Source organism: Corvus hawaiiensis, chromosome 2, assembly GCF_020740725.1.
Source record: "Corvus hawaiiensis isolate bCorHaw1 chromosome 2, bCorHaw1.pri.cur, whole genome shotgun sequence".
Lineage (NCBI taxonomy): Eukaryota > Metazoa > Chordata > Aves > Passeriformes > Corvidae > Corvus > Corvus hawaiiensis.
The window spans coordinates 81,686,174-81,706,781 of record NC_063214.1 but is presented as its reverse complement, the minus strand read 5'-3'; the positions used below and the strand labels follow the sequence as shown (position 1 = coordinate 81,706,781).

At 35.2% G+C, this 20,608-nt stretch overlaps 1 protein-coding gene across 5 annotated transcripts in view; it reads left to right on the top strand.

Moving 5' to 3' along the window:
* UGGT2 (UDP-glucose glycoprotein glucosyltransferase 2) overlaps positions 1-20,608 on the top strand; it is an 80,110-nt gene that overhangs the window by 8,824 nt on the left and 50,678 nt on the right. For 2 of the 5 annotated variants that reach the window (XM_048295792.1, XM_048295796.1), the window contains exons 3-10: positions 1,331-1,461; positions 2,567-2,679; positions 6,778-6,952; positions 8,911-9,010; positions 10,071-10,152; positions 12,188-12,288; positions 15,244-15,343; positions 19,172-19,232. In XM_048295792.1, coding sequence (XP_048151749.1) covers positions 1,331-1,461; positions 2,567-2,679; positions 6,778-6,952; positions 8,911-9,010; positions 10,071-10,152; positions 12,188-12,288; positions 15,244-15,343; positions 19,172-19,232 — 863 coding nt within the window. Of the gene's footprint in view, positions 1-1,330; positions 1,462-2,566; positions 2,680-6,777; positions 6,953-6,983; positions 8,051-8,910; positions 9,011-10,070; positions 10,153-12,187; positions 12,289-15,243; positions 15,344-19,171; positions 19,233-20,608 lie in introns of those variants that run through there. The other 3 variants (XM_048295793.1, XM_048295794.1, XM_048295795.1) reach the window with 3 other exon arrangements.

The following is a 20,608-nucleotide window of genomic DNA, read 5'->3' as shown; positions in this document are numbered from 1 at the left end:
AGATAAAAACCATTAATACTTGAAATAAAGTGAAATATAATGATAATAACAGGAAAAAGAGAGAGAGGAATAAAAGTTCTCTCAAGTGATGCATAATATAATTGCTCATCACCCACTGACCGATGGCCAGCCTGTCCTCAAGGAGAGATTGACAACTCCCAGCCAACACTCCAGTTTATATACTGAGCATGACATTTCATGGTATGGAATGACCCTTTGGCCAGTTCAGGTCAGCTTCTCCTGGCCATGCTCCCTCCCAGCTTCTTGTGCACGTTTTCACTGGCTGAGCATGGGAAACTGAAAAGTCCTTGACTCAGGGTCAGCACTACCTAGGCACAACTAAAACTTCAGTGTGTTATCACTGTTCTGCTCTCCTTGAATCCAAAACACAGCACTGTACCAGCTACTAGGTAGAAAATTAACTCTACCCCTGCTGAAATGAGGACATCATGTAGAATTCATGAGGAGGAGCTTTTATAAACTTATACACTTCCCTAATATTAGGGGTTTTTTCTAGTGAATTACAGCAAACTCAGCCTTTCTAAATAATGAGTTTTAAGGAGGAGAAGGCAGAAAGGAGATATTAGAGGCTTTAAGAGCAAAAGAAGATTTTCTTTTTTTTTACAACCACGACAGGGTTGTAAAGAGGAAAATGAGAGGATAGGAGCTGCTTAGTTATGAAAATTGAATATGCCTCTAGAATGAGAATTGAAGGTTAATTATTTCCAACCAATGTTCTCAATATATTATCACTTCTGTCATTCCCAGCCACCATCCACCTACTTTCTTAGTCAGAGTCCTAATTTTGACCTTGAAAATACAGGATATGCAGGGAGGGGGGAAGCTACTTCACGTGTTCCATCCATTCTCATACTCTTGTTTATCATGTATTTTTAAGGAAGAAATAGAATATGTGAGAGTAGCCCAAAGAGTGACACCTTTAGAAGATTTTTATTTATGTAAATTGCATGATTGGAGGGTTTCCAAGCTAAATGTGAGTAAATTATTTGTAAAATAATGCTCCATTCAGGACTTTCCTGAATAGGTTTTTCAAGAGACATTATTGTTGAGTGGGTTTTTATATTGCTGAAAATAATTTAGATATTAATTAGTGCTATTGAACTCTCTTCTGTTGTTTTTATGTCATATTAGGCCTCTGGATTCATAGGAAAGGGAACAGTTAGTTACTGGTGGACAACACTGAAGACTTTCGAATGGCAAGCAGCACTGGCATTAGTGCTTGTCTATTATATAGTGCAGATAGATATGTCACATCATTTAGGGCTAAATACTAAAAGTTTGTCTTTTTTGTTTTTTCTGTCTTCAACAGATTCAGAGTACTCCTATTACAACTTAATCTTGAAGAAAGCAGGACAATTTTTATCCAATTTGCAAATCAATCTATTGAAGTTTGCACTTTCCATACGGGCTTATTCTCCAACTGTTCAGATGTTTCAGCAGGTGACAGTATTGCCTGATATATTTGGTACATGATTGAATGAGGTATTTTGGCTAAACGATGTTCATTGTTAGAGTTCAGTAAAATATATGCCAATATTATTTGGAATCAAACATGATGAAGGTGATGCTTTATAAGCTGGTTATATTGACAGGAACAAATATTCATATTCAGTTATAAGGCTAGCATTCCTTTCAGGGTAGAATTTTTTTGCAATTGTTCATTTTTTAAAATTCAGGTCATGGGGATTTTTTTGCATTGCTTCAAATAATCCTGTGGGAATTCAGACATTCCCAGAGTAGGACATTTCCTGTAGCTTTAAGTAATTGATATTTGTTATTTAGTGGATTTCTCATCTTTCTAATTGTTTTAGTATTTGAAAAGTTGAAAAATAGAAAAATCTGCTTTATTAATGAAAAAGTGAGTGGACATAAATTCATTGTGCCTCTAAACCTAAAACTGCTACTCCTCCTTTAGCAATGCCACCTTTAAGATAAAGTGAGAAATCCATGTTTCTGAAACGTAATAAGCTATAATAAAATTACGGAGTTTTGCAGGTGTTCTCTGGAGGAATATCATACTCTCAAACTCTTTTTATCTTTCAGCTGGTGAATCCAGAGTCACTGACATGCAGTCACAATTCCCACTTCATACTGGAATAGCTGAGTAGAGCTTAAAAAAAAAGGCAGGAGATGGGAAGGAGAGAGAATCAAAAATTGACGTTACTTGTTTGGGATTTGTTGGTTTAGAAGTTTAATCTTTGTATGTTAACGTGATTGCTGATAGCAACTAAAGTTAAAAATATCTCAAAGTACAGGCTGTGATTTCAGCTTGTGGAGGAGATTTCTCAGTCCTGTCTTTACAGAACATAAATGTACTTTCATTTTCTGGAGTATGACTGCATTTAATAGACTACATCTCACAAAGAGCATAGGGTCTTAATCTTTTAATATTTTTCTTCCCCCCTCCCCCGCCACGTACCCAATTTTGAATGGGCTTAATTAGAAACACAACTTAATGGCAGCTGTTATTTTAATCAAAGGGATGTGAGTTTAAGTTGAAGTGCAATCAAAGCATTCTGGTTGAGTATAATTGTTGAAATATTAGATTGCAGCTGATGAACCTCCACCAGAAGGCTGCAGTGCATTTGTGGTTATCCATGAGAAGCACACCTGTAAGACTAATGAAATAAAAAAGCTGCTGAAGAAGGCTACTAAGAGGTAAATACAATGATCTGGTTTAGCAGGAAAAATAGATTACTAAAGAGCTTAATATTATGAGTTCATCAATTATGAATCAAAGTAGGTTTTAAAATAAAATCATAGAGCTTTGGTCCCCTAATCACATGGACAATTTTGTACTTTTTCCTATTTTTTTGGTGTGGTTTGTTTTTTTTTTTTTTAACATGGGATAGTCAAGTTTAAGTTACAGTGTACTTTCTATACAAAGTTTCAGTGTCACACGTCTGACATGGTACTCTGCTGACAGATTCTGTAGTCAGTGTCACTGCACTTGAGTTTTTCTGGGTTGCAAGGGCTTGGCGCATGAGTAGAAGAGGAGTCTACCTCAGCTGGCATAACCTTTCCTCACCGTGTGTTAGACTTTGTACCTATCAACTCTTTCCACAGGTTTTGTCCTGTGGTAACTAGCATCAGTCCAGAGTTCATTTGAGCTCTGAAGTAAAATACATAGAACCTATCGAAACAACAGTAACAGTATAATGAAAGCATAATGTTTAATCTCTCTTTTTAAAAAAGATATTATTTTGTGGGTTTCTTTAAGACCTGTGTGTAATTTTTGTTTTCTTTCCTCCCCCCCCCGCCCCACGCCATGGTCACCATAATATACATTAGTGTCCATACCCTCAGACACTTCATGGAGACATGCAGAGCAGAAAGATGATTTAGTAGGGTATATTTCTTTGATTTTGCTTTCTGTCAAATATAAATTGTGGGGAAAAACAATGAAAACCTATAAATTTGTCTCTTTGGGGTTGGTTGCTTCTGAAAATAATTTTGTGTTCTACATGTATGATTTGTGGTGTCTTCTAAGTCCATTGATACAATTACCTACTAAATAATTTTCTTTTGCTTATTCAATAGCCAAGCTTTCTGTAAAAGCATCTCACTGTCTAGTTCACAATTTCCCATTTTTAACTATTACATTCTTCTAACAAATATCTCTTATTTTCTTAGGTAAAAGCCAAAATATAGTACAAATAATTAAAAATGTTGTTAAATTCTTGTGGCCATATATTAAGGCATCATGAGACCTTAACATTTTATTGCAATGTCTGAATATAGTAATCTTTTAAAGCAGTTAACTAGACTCAGCACATTCTCCTTTCTGGAGATATTATTCCCAAATGTACAAGATTCTGGAAAATCACAATACTAAACAATAGAATCCTGAATTATTCAGATTTGAGATAGTTAGACTTCTAGAAATTATTAAGAACTTGCAATAAAACAGAAGTTTCTTTTATTTGATTTGTCTTCTATTTTCAATAGCTTTGCATGCACCAGTCATATCACAACCTTCAGAGCTGCAGGGACAAAATCTTGATAAATTTTCCCTCCTTCTCCCCACCCCAAAAGTAGTTGTATCACTCAAATACTTAGAATACCTGGAGCTAGACTATGAGCAAAACATGTTCACCTTCACATGTCCAGGTAGTCTTTTCCACTTGTACTCTTGTACACTTGTTCCATTTGTACTCTGGGTAGCAGATGCTTTTCACCTATGCTGGTGATATTTAGGCTAGGTGATAAAGATAGGGCTGTGCTCCTGTTCCTTTTTTTTTACAGGGTGAACAAATGATATATGGGACAGTGTGCCATCTTGCAGGTGATTGCTCTAAACCAGTCATTCTTTTTCTGTCTTTTCATAGAAGAGGTCTTTTTGATTTATTGATTCTTTTTTTAATTTCAGAGTATTTTCCTTTGTGTTCCATTCTCTGTCTTCTGTCTGTCATGACTCTTCCAATTAAGCCCGGCCAATTTAAGCTGTGCTTTCAGTTGCTCACCATATTTGGATGAGGATGCTAGAAATGTTCTGATTTTAGGGACTGATAGTTTCAAATCTCACTGGAAGAGGAAGAAGAGACTGCAGCATTCTTTTGCGTGGATTCATCATCTCAACCCCAGATTCAGGAAGTCTCAGGCTCTTTGGACTAAGGAGAGCCCAAATATTCTGCATGTCAAGGTTAAGGTTTTGCTTTTTTTTTTCCAGTCCTTTATGCAGCAGTGACTGTGATTTTGTCTTTTGCACTTTCAGCCACGTTGCAATGGACTGTGTGGTTCTAATGGGAAGTATTTTGTGTGGAGCTGCAATGGCTCCAGAACTCAAGGGCTCTGGATGTGTCAAAGTACTTGTGGTTAAATGATTGGGATTGCTTATCTTGCTAACTGTCCAAAACACAACACTAAGATTTCTGGGACTATCGCTGTGAAGAGCAGAAGCATTAAATGGAGCCACATTTTGCTGAAAACAATCAGTATCTTACATTTGTCAGTACATGTTTGCTGTCTTTTATCACATTGCTTCTGCATCCTATCCTGACAATTATCTAGACAAGCATACAGTTGCCTGTACTACCCTAGTGAGTGATAAGCAAGTGCTGAACTCCACATCTGTGTCATTTTTTTATCTTTTTGTCTGCCCAGCTGTTCTTCCTTGTCTTTCAGGCAGCCTTCTTATGAGCATCTCTTATGGCAGGAAATAATTAGCTTTCAGTTCTAAGAGCAGGAGAATCAATTCCTTGTCACTACTATTCAGTGTTGAAGAGAAACAGAGAGCAGAGGCTTATCTTGGATTTACAAAGGCTGAACACTTTAATTCTGAACCCAAGGTCATTAGAAGAGCTCTATGCAGTGTTACTTCATTGCAGCATTCAATATTTTTATGAAGCATGTTCACTGTGATTTGAAATTCTTCCTTTGAGACTGTCACTGTTCAATCATAGCAGTACTCAGTAATCACCTTGGTTGGTTGGTAGAAGTGGTTAGTTAGGAAGAGAGAAGCTCCCTTGATTTAGGTTTTCCTCTCTCTACATGACTGTGGCAGCTCTTGTCTCTCTGGCTATGAGAAGGAAGTTGTTCAAGTCACATCTCACACATATGCTTTTATTGGGGCAAATCTGGATCAGTTCTTTCACAGAGCTTACTCATTCAAGAGTGGTTTCAGACTCCTAGATCTCACCTATTTGCTCTGCCTTGTCCTGTGACAGCAGTGGGACAGCTTGCCTGATATTTCTGTGACACCTGGCTACATGCACCCAAGTTAATTCTTAAACTGGGCCCCTCCTTTTATTCTGCCTTACAGATGAGGTCCTTGATTGCATACCTACCAAACTTACACAGGACATTGGTGTTAAAACCCTGAGTAACCTCATAGAAATTGCTCCTGCTTGAAGTGAGGGTTTGTAGCACATTACCTCCAAAGGTTACCTTTGCAGTGTAAATTATTCTATGTTTTTTTATATTGAAGATATTCCTAAGATTTGCATGACAGAAACTGTGGCGTTCTGCTCACACCTTTCCAGTATGGCTCTTCAGTGAGTGTCTACTACACAGTTCTGTACTGTGTGTTGTATTAGAGTTTCCTAACTTGCCTTGGGAATGCTTGGAGAGTTTGCTGGTCTTCTGACTGTCTGTGCAAAGGCAACTTTGAAAAAGTGTGCTCATCAATAATTAGTACCTTGAGTGTATTACTCAATCATATCCTCTGTTACTTCTCCATCTTTCCCAGGTTTTATTCAAAAGATGTTTTTAGTCATCTAAGAAATCATTGCAGTGTAGCTTTTCTAGTCATGATTTTCAGTTAGGAGGGTAGGTAGGCAGTCAAAATTTGCAAAATTAGCTGAATTAACAGAGCTCAGTGGTGTCACAGTAGTACAAAACAGTTAGCTTCCAGGTGTGTTACCAGCTTTCTCAAACTTCACAGAATCTCCCTCTGCTACTGTTCCTCCCTGATTGCTCTGTGCATCTCTAACAGATGTAATGTATCATTCAAATGAAAGCTTCAAGCTGTTACTGATGCACAAAATCTCCAAGTGCTATGCTTTTTATATGCTTTGTGTTGTGATTTAATAAAATACAATTATTTATAGTTGATGCTGATTTTTCAGTTTCTTATACATGAGTTTGTTGTTCTGGGTTTGTGAGCAATCCTGATTTTTTGTGATGATTTTAACATGGCTTGTATACTTTTAGCATATAAACATTTACTAGTTTTTTCAATTATGAAGTAGAAAAACTGCCACTGTTTTAATTAATTTTCTGACTTTATACTATCACAATTATTTGTTTTAAAACCAGACCCAGGCCATATCTTTTCAAGGTAGACCATAAATTCCCAACTCTTAAAGAGGATGGCCCAGTGGTTATTCTATATGCAGAAATGGGTACAAAAGACTTTGTCAAATTCCACAAGATTTTATCTGAGAAGGCACAAAAGGAGGAAATTGTTTATGTTCTCCGGCATTATGTTCAGGTATGCGTTTCAAATCAACATTGTTTCTGTAAACAGTTAGTATTCTGTCTTTGCTTTGCTTGCTTTTTGACAATACACATTTTCTACATTAATTTTTGCATTTGCCTAAATTATGTGCAATACATTTTCTAATGTTAAAACTTTCTAGGTAAATAATTCATCTAATACAAACTGTGAAGGCGGGAAAGCATGATAATGTTACCAATCCTGCATGCAAGCACTGATTGCATCACTGATCTTGAAATACCTCCTTTTTGGTTATATGTCTGGATTTTGTACAGTGTACGAAGATCTTGGTGAATCTTGGTGCAGCAGGCTGAACATAGTAACTAGAATTAGAAAAATGGAAAGTAGAATAGAGAATCAAATTGAGAAATTACCAATTATATTTTTACATATTCTCAATGTAATCTCATATGTTCATTCAGATACAGCAGTGTGGGCTATCACGGCTGGCATCATTGACCAGTTTTAAAATGTTTGTGTTCCATGGTGTGACTATTTGAAACACAGTGTTTCTGAATTCTTTTCTTCACTTACTCTTCTCCCTGAAACAAAACAAGAAAAATACCAGTATATGGAACTATATTTCCCCAGTTTTGATTTTTGGAAGGGTTTTGTGATTTATATTCAAAGTACAGCTCTTAAACAGTGTGACTAATCTGAGAATAATCTGATGGAGTGAGAGGTTGCTGCAATATATGTAGACCAGGCATTTCAGGGAGATGAGATACGTAGTTTGCAGATGACTTCGAGTTGTTTGCTCACAGTAATGAAATAGAGAATTTGAGGAAACCAGTCTTGAATTCTAAGTTGTATGGGATATAATTTTTATTGAACTTTGTTCTTTTATGCTCTTTTATTTCAGTCAAATGCCTACTTGCATATTAAATGTCTCATTGCTCTGCTTGGCTTATGCATCATGGTCCCTCAAAATGCGTGTTGTCTTCTTGCCTGCACCTTTTCTCTCTTCAGACCTCTCTTCCCTTTTCTTCCTTCCTCACAACCTCCATTTTTGTTCTTTGGTTCCCACTGAGATGGATTTTCCCTCCTTTTTTACATTAAATTCCAGAAGAGGGAGCATTGATAACAGAAGAGGTACGGTCATTCTGCTGTCTCTTTTTTTTTTTTGCCAATGTCACTGAGACTACTTATAGAGTGCTCTCTGCTCCCTCTGTCTTGAGATTTGCTAAGAGGATGGACAGAGAAGCCCCCAGCCTTGGGTTTTCACTCATGGGCTGGAGGATTCTCAGTACACAATGATTCTTAGAAATTGCGAGCTAAAGCTTTCAAGAAATTGCTGCTGTGCATGTGCAAATTGCATTTTGGAAAGGGGATTTTCATACATTTGGGGCAAATTAGGGCATGTATACAGAAATAAGTATGCTTTGTGTAATTATACTATTGAATGTCAAATTTCCGCTTCAAAGTTAGAAGTAGTTGTTGTTTGTTTTTAGTAAGTGGCAACCTGTTTTTAGCAGTGATACTTTAATACATTTTCTTAATACTTCTTGCAGAAAGTGATTAATTGTTTTATCAAAACTTTTTTAAAGAATAAGTCTGATGCAAAAAGAGAGAATTTCCTCTTAACATCCTGAAAGTCTGGCAAGATTAAAAAGAAATGAGTAACAGTTTAAAATGTGAGTTGGAAGGCATCAATAATTGTATAGGGTGCTATGAACTCTGGCTGTTCTAGTCCCTCTTCTAGTATTGTGTAAAAGGACTACAATTTTGACCAGCCTTTCTGTGATTTGCAGGAGATAAAGGACATCGGCACATTTTGTTACATGCCTTCTCAGTGGACTGTCAGTATGCCTTGCACTTTGAATTAAGAGATGAATTTAAGTAATGACTTAAATGTCATAACATTTTAAAGTTACAATATTAGATATTGTTAATCTCCTTTAAATACATTTGTTAAGTTATGTTTTTTCTTCTGTTAAAATAATATCATCAAGCAGAAACCAAATTCCCGGAAAATGTATTTGTCTGGATATGGTGTGGAACTTGCAATAAAGAGTACAGAATATAAAGCAGTAGATGACACACAGATTAAAGGTATGTGGATTTTTTAATTGATTTGATACCTCACTGGAAATGGTATTAAAATATGTTAAAATCTTTAGCTTGTAGAATCTTCAGTCATTAGTGTTTTGAAGGCTATACTTAATTTGTTTCTACAGAAGGAAATCTCAGGTATTAGGAAATAAGAAAGTAAAATATATGTGAACATTTGTAAAGATCTGTGCTTAGGATACAGTCCACTTTCCTAACCTCTAATTGTTGTTTTCTGTGGGTCTTCAAAACACAACCCAGTCTTCTTCCTTTCAGTAATTTTAAGATTAATCTTTGTACTTCTATTACTTTATGATTGTTGGCATCTCTCATATACTAATAACTACAGTATCTACACATTCGTGTTTCAGAGCTGAGAGGTTTTTTTCTGAATTTCTGTGGAAATCCTTTCACAATCCTCTGTAGGAAAGATGTGATGTACCATAGAATTTGGACTGGTGCATGTTACAATATATTGAAATGAGACATTTACTACAGAAAGTGGTAACTACAGCATGGTGACACAGAGAAATTACTTTGCAGGGACATTTACAAGGTAAAAGGAAAATTAACTCTCTTTGGTAAGACTAAGGTTTAATGACCTTTGAGTCGTGTCAAAATATAGTTTAGTTTTTTTAAAGGGGAAGAAACTGATCCCTGACTTACATCAAATGCCAGCTGGAGATTCAAGTGCTTTAAGGTCATCAGGCTTTTCAGGTGTAAATTTGGTAGTAGTTGACTGATAAGAGTTATACCTTACCACTTAATCAAACTGAGAAATGGCTATTTTGGGAAGTGAACTGTTTAACCACATCTATTTAATTTTATTAAAAAATTGTTACCACTCAATGAGTTATATTAAAAAATAAATTTTAATGTTGCAAAGTTCTGTAGAGTAATTAATTCTGATGCCAAAATATGTAAGTATAAATCTAATTAAAACTACATCTGGAAATGACAACTTTGTGATTGTATGCTTCTAGTAACTGTTTTATAATTCATAAAAACATAATAAAACAATAACTTTCTTGGCTTATATTGTCCACATGCACTATGTGTTCAGGAGCAAATGAGACAAAAGAAGAGGACGATGAGGAAGAGGAGGAGGAAAGTGATGTCCAAGGATTTCTCTTTGGCAAATTAAAGTGAGTTGATACAAGTTATAATTAATTTTTTACATTTGTTTCTGGAACCTTAAGCAGTTGGGTTTTTTTAATAGAAGAATTGAGATTTATGTTGGAAATTACTTTATGTGGTGAAAATTATGTGGGTTTTTTTTAATGTCTTGTGAACATAAAGATACAATGGTTGTTTATTCTGTTAATTTCAATTTATTGCTTTTAGTTTTCTAATTATCTTAGACTGTATACAGTAAACTTTTTAAATTAAAAATATCTGTCTGGGTAACACTCACAAAAACTTAGAACATTGTGATTTCACATTTGTTAGATAATTAGAATCAAAATGTTGGTTTTCAAAATGCAAGAGTAGCACAAGAAATCCAAACCCTTGTGCTGTGTCTCCATAAGGTGTTTTTCAGAAGGATATTAATGCATTTCATATAGTTAAGGAGTGATATTTCTAGGAAGATGGGCTTATTATAGGTACCACCTTATTCTGGAGTTTGTGTTCTCTTCCAGCAGCTCTTTTTTCCAAGCTTCAGTCTGTTAGATGAAATTGAATGTTACCCTGTCGAGCGCCCCTTACAGCCCTCTGTTGGTGGATTCATTTTGTGGTTGCAGTCATCCTAAGTGCTTCCCTTTTCCTGTAACAGATCCATACAGTGAATCATAAATTTTTTACTTCAGCAAAAAACCCTTGAGTCTGTGGGTCTTCTCTAGATATCATTCTCTCTCTTTAAAACAAAAAAATAAACTTGTTTGTAGATATTGTCACTAAACTTTAAGTCTCAAAGTTCAGAGCTGCTAATTCTGTCTGAACTCTTGAGAGCCCATCCCCTTCCTGCCTTTTTGTTCTCAAACACACTGAGGTAGAAGTACACCCAGATCTTGAGGCTTCCCTGTTGTTTCACCTATGTGTTTGAGACCTTGCACACCAGATAATCCCAGTTGCTTATGCCATATCTTTATCTGAGCTTTATTCTTCTTGTATTCTGCTAGGTTTAGCTATACTTAGTCTCTTGATTCACCACTGTGACTGATTTGTGAAGCTGTCAGATAATTATTCAGACTTTTTGACGTTGTTTCTGCATTCATTGGCTTTTTCTCTTCTCCTTTTCATACAGGAGGCAAAATAGATGTTTCAGTAGTCTGCAAATTGTCCCTCTGTTACAGCCATGTCAAAAGTTTTACTTTTCTCATCTGTGAAATAGTTACAAATGTAAGCAGAAGACATAAAATGTTTAGAAATCTAATGAAGATTTTTTTTTTTCAAGGATATCTTGTAGCAGGCTGAAGTATTTGCCCTCAAAACTTCTTCACCTACCTGTTATGTTTTCAAAACAAATAGCTAAGCTTTTATGTACCATGTTCTTCACGTCTGACTGGTGATTTGTGTGCTCAGTAGATTGATTTTTGTCAGAGGTATCAATTTATAAAACTTGTTCTCAACATTGCCTTGCCTATGGTTTTTGTAGTTAATGCTACAAAGAGTGTGTTCAGTTACAGTCAACATATAGCACAGTTGATACACAAGTATACATCATCCTATGGTAAACAAACTAAAAAGTTACCTGTATGGTGTGTTAATACTGCCTAATCTTTGAGTTCATTTATTCCATATAAATTTATAAATTTTGAGACAGATCCCTACGAAATAATTTAACTCCTGGTATTTAGTAAGAATTCCCTTGCAGGGAGGGTTGTCAAGGATTGAGGCAGGCTGCTCGGGAAAGGGGTTGAGTTGCCATCCCTGGGTAGATGTGGCACTTAGAGATATGGTTTAGTGGTGGACTTGACACTGCTGGGCTAATGGTTGACTTAAGGACCTTAAAGATCCTTTCTAACCTAAATGATTCTATGATTCTATTTAACTGGGGTTTAGCCCTCAGAAATCATCTTCTCACCTCAAATCCATATTTTTGTTTCAAGAATGAGTTAAAACTTTCATTTTTGGTTGTTATCCTAAGAATACAGTATTAGCTGTGAGCAGTAGTGTGGATGAAATAAGATATTGATGGACATAATTGATTCTTTTTTGGAATAAAATGTTTTATTGTAGACAGATGCACCCTGATCTGAAAAATAATCTGATAGAGTTTAAAAAGCATCTAATTGAAACTACTAACAACATGGAACCACTGAAGGTTTGGGAGTTACAGGGTATGTATTGCATTTTTAATTTTAATTAACACAATACTCTGTTTAATAGTCCTTCGTTATTTTAATGTATTGACATTATGATAAAAGCTTCTTTTAAAAAGAGGCATCATTTCATAAAAAGGCTGCAATACCTCAAGTATTTAAAAGGCATGTGCTGATACCTTGTATTGTATGCTAGAAATGAAAGGAACATTGAAGTAATTTTATAAGATGGAGAGATATATTGCCTGCTTTTTTGCCTGATGTGTCATCTCAGGTATAAAAACTTGGTTTTGATGGTTTTTTTAGAGGTCAGGCAAAAGATACCATTTTGACATAACTATTGGGTTGGAATGAAATACATGTTAGGACAGCTTGTTTTCTTTAATTTGTAAATTCTGTCAATGTACTGGAGTTCACACTGATGCATTTTTTTTTTATATAATATCAAGTAAAAGAACATGCTTTTAAAAGCTTTCCTGTAGAAAGGAAAACAAATATGTCAATTGTGGAAAGCTTTTGTGCTGATGACTTGCAGGACATTCTGTAGCTTGAATGAAACTCTAAATCGCTCTTAAAATATAAATCTCTCATAAAATGTCACGACAGTTAAGTTTACACAACTAAATTTTCCCCCTTACATTCTTCAGTTTTAGAGAACAACCTGATCAAAGTAAGTTTGCCTATATATTAGAGCAGTGATGGAGACTGAGCAATCTGAGCTTCAGTTTCTTTTGGGACCCTGATGTTACAGAGTCTGCTAGCAATGTCCAGTCTGATACTAGCTATGTGGGATAATTGTAGTTCACTTGCAGTCTTTTATCAATGAAGTTCACATGCAGGATTTGTGTTTGTCCGAAATTAAAAACAATTGAAAAACAGTGCTTTAAAGTTCTGCTGAGAAATCTACTTTGCAAATAAAAAGAAAATAGTGGGTTTGACTATTTTTCTTTTGGTGTGATTGAATACCACTTGGCTGATACTAAAGCAGAAGCAGCCATGAAACTTCAGTCCTTTAATGTCTCCCTTCAAAAGCCAGTACAAGGTCTCTGTTTAGTGGTGGTCTTTTCTGTGGTGTTATGGCTATATATATAAAAGGAAACTGGTGCTGCTCCCCAAGAAACCAGTTCTTAGCATTGAAAGTAATTAAGCGTAGGGATGCTGATAATTTATGTTAGGACGACTTGTAGTGGCTTATGGTTCAGGATCTTCAGTCTTCAGCCCCCACATTTTTTGGTGCAGTTGTTTTGATACCCTTACTGCTGACGTGACAGGGTGCTTTCTCTAGTTCATTCTTAATGACTAATTATAGTGGCTGAATTAATGGCACAGCTTCTCTCTGATTTCCTTTAATTAGCTTCAAAGTAAAAATCTAACTAAATTTAAGCAAAACTACTTCAGCTATAGGGCATACTTCTATTTATAAATGAACCTAAACACCATTCAAGAGCTGTCTTTCAAGAGCTTTTATGTTTTAGGTAAGTAATTAGTAAGTACTTTTTTTCCTCAAGGTGCCTTACACTGTGCTCTCAGCTGTGTTAGGGTGCTGCAGGGGGAGGTCTGTAAGTGACAGTCCTGACCAGAGATAACCAAGGTAAAAAGATGTCGGTTGGCCTCAGTGGTATTTGAGTATTTTTATCCTAGCTGTTCAGCGTAAAATGGAAACAATTTATGAAGGCTTTTAAGTGTATGACCCAAGTTCACAGCTTCCTCACTCTCTGTAGTAACGGCAGCAACTGGGTGTTGTTGCTTCAACTGATCACAACTTATGTGCCTGTTGAAACCTACTTTTAAGAGTTATTTCTTTTTATACTTCTTGTTAAAAGTATTAAGAAATACAAGTTAACATTCCACCTCTCACTCACCTGTTTTTTTCAGCCAAGGAGTACCTTATCAGGCTGAACTATGAATGTCTTATCCACTTTGATTCAGCCTTCTTTTTATCTTTTTAATTCGTTACTGCTTCAAGAAGATGTTGCAAGGTTTTACTAGGCAGCATTCTCTATGAATTTCTGCCCAGCACTTCTTACTATATGCAGCATCAGCTTTCCTCAAACTGAACAACCTGAGGCTTTCAATTTTTGCTTAAACGTCTTAACTAGAAAATTATGAGGAAAAACCATCATTGCCCGAGTTAGTTATGCAAATCTATACAAGGTATATGGAGGCATCTAGTATATTACTGCCTGTCTTGGCCAGTACCCCATGGGTACCAAAATTGGATTTGTCCTAGTCTTACATGTCAAAATTTGTCATGCTCAAGTTAGGCTCCAGAGATAGCTAACTGAATTCCATCATTGTTTTTTCAGTGGATAGACAAATTAATTTTTAGCTGTCCCATTATCTGAAAATCTACTTTGTTCTGAAAATGAGATACCTTTAAAAATTGTGCTAGGTGTTTAGGAGAATTGGAATTTGACAGTAGTTTGACTTTTCATTCACAAGTCTCCATTTGCTCTGTGAAATTGCTGCTCCTTTTGAAAATTGTACAATTCACATACTCAGCACAGCCTTCTACATTAAATATATCTGCTATCTGAAAAACTTGTAAAGTCCTGGGTCTGGAAAGGTCTTGCTCTTTCCTGCAGTTATGGGTGTCTGTGGATTGGTGTGTATCTAGGCTTGAGTGTGGTACTACCCTTTTGATGATGGCATAATACTTTGTGATGAATGGTCTGGGTTTTTTCAGTGTGTTTCTGTAAATTTCAAAATTACATATACAATGTGTATGTTCAAGAAATTCAAGCAGAATTCTGTAGAAAAGCCTGAAATTAGTATTTCCAACTTTCATGTGATCAGTTTTTCAATCTTAATAATGTCACTTCATAATTGTTGAATCAATAATTGAAACATAAAATATGTTAATAGTGAGAATGTGTATATGGATATGGAACACTTTCCTGATTGTAGGCAGTTATGATTGAGTGATACTTCCAGTGGTTTTTTTTTTAATTTATTTTTCTCCCCCCACTCTAGATCTCAGTTTTCAAGCAGCTACTCGAATTATGTCTACCCCTGTTTATGATGCCTTAAAGGTAATGAAAGACATTGCTCAGAACTTCCCAATAAGAGCCAGGTATGATACTTAAGCTTTCTTTTTTCCCAAATGCTATTTTTCTGTTTGCATTTGACTGTAATGACAGTAATACAGGTTTATATCCAAATCCTGCTGTCAGATGTTCATGTCTGACAGCTTGCTAGATAGATTCCAGGCAATGTCATTGAGTAGAAGATAACTCCAGGGAGAGCTCGTGATCAGTCTCTTAAATGTTTCCTGTCTGATGAAGGAGATGCCATGAAAACATGCTAATCCTTCAGGCACTTAGTCCTCATGGATTTTACTGGACTGATATTTTCCCAGGTGAAAACTTTTGTTGAATTAGTAGCAGAACTAGTCACAGTGGGAATGAGGCAAAATACTATTAATAAATTCCGTGGGGATCCACAGACATTAAGCACAGCATTGCTGTTGAGCTTGGCTATTGTATATTAGTGTTCTTACTGGGGAAGATCTGTCTTCCATAACAGATTACTTAATAAAAAATCAAGATAAATATTAAATAAATGGACATGTCTTGATTTTAGCTGTCCTAATATGAAAAACTGTTCTTCCTGTAAGCCAGTAGTATTAAAATTGAGAAATGCTTTTCTTCATACTTAGTAAGTTCTTCATGTAATCCTATCAGCAATATTTGCTTGAATTACTGAATTAAATGTGATGCTAAATAAGGTTCTTAACTCAGCGTGCTTTCACATTTTGCTACTCTTGTTTAATTATCACAGTATTTCATTGTCACCCCTGATTGTCTATTAGAGAAAATCTACACCATAATGGAAAAAGTACCATTGTAACATCTTGTGTCAAGGAAGCAAAATGCCTTTTAAAATGGCTGAAGCATGATTATTATGAAATACTATGGTGTAAGTTTACACTTAGATTAGCAGTCAGAAAATTCAGCTTTCCAGTAGGAGATAGTGGAAGTGTACGTAATGTTGAACTTCAAGTCCAGTTCTGGTCTTTAAAGGACAGAAAAAAGTCATTTTGGAGTGTACCAGGTGACATTTAAATCATTGATTTTAAAAGTCATTAAATTGTTACATTCTACTCCAACTCCTGTTGTGCATTTGTGGCATTAGAGAGTTCAATTTACCTACTCTTCAAATATTTTATAGGTAAAAGTATAAGAAGACTTTAAAATTATTAAAAGGGGAATCACTGTTTCTGTCCTGCATGATTTATTTTAGCATGCTAATCTAGCATGTTATTTCTAACATGAGACATTACAAATATATGTAAATAATTTAAATTTAGTAGGTCTGCGTTGACAACTTAAAGGGGCATTGTGTAAAAGTAGGGCACAGAATATATATCATTAATAGTCTAATCATGCTTAACCTGATGAGTCAAAATAGTAGTTTGGAAAAAAAAGCTAGAATAAACAGGAAATGAAGAGATTGCTTAGTCATTTTAGACAAATAGCTGATCATTATAGTGATAGTATTTTTAAACTGTGTAAGTTTCAGACAGTTTATATATGAAAACAACCATTTTTATTATACAAAATTTGGATTAAAAAGGCTGTATACAAATTTTGAACTGTAGTTAGGAAAATAAAGTAAAATACTGTATGTTCCTTAAAAATGGGGTTCCCTTAGGCCATAAAAAAAATTAATATACCATTCCTCTGAAATGTTCTTTCGCTTTTTAGTTTGCCACCTGTATTTTTGTGTCTCAGTATTTCCAGTTGAAAAGGTTAGTCTGAGGTAGATTTTTACAAAATGTCATCAGATGTAGACAGTGTACCAACTGATATATGTCATGGCAACATTTTGATAATTCATTTTGTAGGGTATTTTTCATCATTGTTTTGTTGTATACTTGTCATATTATTGCATTCTTAAGGAGCAGATAATTACGTATTGTAATGCTCTGTTACTTGCTATTTATTAATCACTCACAAATCTTAACATTATGACCATGTGAAAGGTTTCCTTTTTTCCCCTCAACATTAAGTACTACACGGTTACATGTTCTTCCAGGTAAGAATAAAGATGAGTAAAATTATATTATAGAGAATATTTCAACCTTAAGGTCATTCAAGAACATTCCTACATGAATGTGCCTTCTTTTCCTACATGAATTCCTTCTTTGTAGAAAGATAAATAGTATCCATTTACTTTCAGTCATTTAGTTAGAGTCTGTAGCACTTGACAATTGCAAAAACATTCATAAAAACTTTGTGAAGTTCTGAACAAATGACAGAACTCAAAGTGAGCAGATGTCTTTCACGGGTATTCTTAGACTTGTTACCTCAGGTTGGTAGGGTGTCCTTTTCAAGGATCAACCATCCCACTTTCTCCATAAAATTATGCTAGAATTCTGCATCATCAACTCCCATGCATGAACAAGGAGCTATTTAATGATTCCTTGAATTGCTTTCCTATTACTAGAACAGCTATCAGTAAAGCTTACCTTTTCCTGATGGATATTTTACTTCCTTGGTAGTGTTGGACCAGCTTTGTATTTTCCTTTCCATAGTTTTATTATTTTCACATTTATGTTTTATTTTTCTGCTAGCTACTCACAGTAGGAGCCATTTGGAAATATATAAGTTGTCCTTTTTATCTGTGCATTTTTTAATCAACTTTGTGCAGAATGAAGCATTGCTTCTGAGAGTTACAGGCCCTACTATTTGTGTTGAGTTCAGCATGATAAAATTCAGATTTTTTAAAGTATTTTTGAAACTGTTTTTTACTTCAGAGCTCTCTAAAACCAAGCTTGGAAATCATACTGTTTGCTCCTACAGTATGTCTCTTTGGTCACCTGGAAAGCTTCAATAGTTATTTAAAGTAAACTGATTTTATGTCTTATTTCTGCCATATTGTGAGAAATGTGGAGTATACTAGCAAGATCTATTCTAAATCAGTTTCAGGTGAGGACTTGTATTATTAAATGCTTTATTATCCAAAAGCTTGGAACTGGCTTAGCAGCATCATTCTCGGTTTGCTTAGTTAACTTACAGTTTTAAGGTGACTCCAGTTTTTCTTGAAGCCCTACACAAATTCGCTAAAACATGTACAGCCCTGTTTTGAAAAAAATGTTCATATAGGCAACTAGAATATTTATTTTGGCATTTATCAGGACAGTCAGATTTAGGTTAATATGTTTTAGGTTTTTTCAAAACATGGAGAGATTAATTTGCCTCTGGAAGTATTTTTTGATAAGCCTCATAATTAAAACTTCACGTGCAATACACTGTGGCAGAGGAAGATGAAATAGTCTTCCAGAACATTCATGAAAGGTAAAAAACACAAATCAGTGTATTATTTTCAAAAGGTGGAATGATTAAGGTAACTAAAACTTTGTCTGTGAATGCTTAACATTTTCAAGGGTCTCAATCCGCAAATCTTTTTTCTTAGTTGCCGCTAATTTTAAAGTGGTCATTCTTTACATGTTTTCCTTGCCTTTGTCCAGAAAAATCCATGGCTCTCCCTGCTGTAAAGTTGAATACCATGGAGATAGTAATATTAACTTAAAATATACAAATATGGCATGTATTCAGGTAATAATTTAGATGACCAAACAACTTACTTTTCTATAATATATATCCAGAAAAAAACCCAAACCATGAGGAAAGACTGAGAGTGGTAAAAAATATGTTGATGATATTACTGCAAAAAAACCTAGCCTGAATTTGAAACCTGGGTTTACTAGAGTAAAACAGCAATTTTTGTTTTGAAAATTCAGTATTTATGATACTGCATTACTCTTCTTTTTAAGACTTAATTACAGCATTCTTCAGTTACAGTGCATTGGATGTTTAATTAAAATACCAATTAGACATAAAATAATGCTTTTTTAAAAATATAGTGGTTGAGTGATACAAATATTTTATTTTAACAGATCACTGACAAGGGTACCTGTAGACAAGAAAATGAAAAATGAAATAGAAGAAAATCAGAAGGTTTGTTTTTATTTCTTCAGGTGGACATTTGAACTACTATTGTACTGCTGCTTTTGGAAATTTTTTTTTAGTGTAGCAACTTTCACGTTTTTTGTTAGAGAAAAACAGCTAATTGATCTAAAAATCTGTTATGAGACAGGTAACATTTAATTATGCAATTCAAGTATTTCACTTTTTGCTATTCGTGAAACTTTTGCCGTTCTCTCTTTTGGTTTTACAAAATTAGGCAAGGCCAAACAATTTTCACAGAGTGTTGAGTTGAGTCACAAATTGAGTGCTGGGAAGGCAAAATAGGTTATTATTTACATTTTTTATAGCTTTGCTGTTGAATCTTGGCCCGCTGCTTGTATTATGGTCAGCACATGCCAACTTTGAGCTTTCCATACTCTCAGAATCACACATGCAAGTATTCTGTAAGGTGTTTTGAACATCATCTGGGGTAGATGGTGGTTTTGTTTTCATCCTTGATTCACTTCATCTTTTGTTCCTTGTACCACATGAGGAGACCTTGTTCCTGTGATTTTGATTGCACTGACATTTGTTCTGAGACACCATTTAATATTTGTAGAATTCATGGTGTCTGTCTGTTCAGTTTGGATTTTTTCTTTCAAGTTGAGTGTTGCAGTTAAATATTAGGCACCATGCTTGTAGGACTGATCATGTGAAATGACATCCATAGCACTGTCCTTAGCCTTGATCTTCAGAATATGTATTTTCATATGGTGTTAAGACTGACCAGCCACTGTAGTGAAAGGGGTTTATACCTTACTTATGTCACTCCTGTACTTTTGCAACATTTCCATGTATTGTTTTGCTTTGTATCCCTTTAGGCCTTTTCCTCTTGCCTTGCCAAGGCTGGTATCTCCAGGGGAATACCTTTTCCAGTTTCTTTCCAAAACAGTGGAAGTGAACAATGTCCCTCTTGCAGTGGTGAAGCCTTCTCATAAAGGGCTTGTAATCTCTATGGTAGCAAAAATACCACATAAATGGTTTGAAATTCTAGGCTATGCAAAACTTATATAAGGCTTTCCAGTCTTGAGGATTTCTTGCCCAAATAATGACAGGCTCGAGTGTTAAATCTTTGTAAATGGTTATGCAAACAATTGTGTAGGCCTTTTTTTGCCCATAGGTGGGGCTGGTATATTGATAAGACATTTCATATATTTCAGCAGTTCATCTCCTTGAGCTGTTCAGCTTTCCTGTGTGCAGTGTGCATGTTTGGTCCTTGGGTTTTCACAAAGATCTTAGAGTTGGCTCAACATTATGGAGGCCTCTTGTTTCTTGCAGTAGTGACAAGTCCTGTAGTTTTTGCTGAAGAGAGGAAATCAGTGTGGATGCTAAAAAGCAGGAGCAGAGGAATTTTCCAGCTGCTGAAG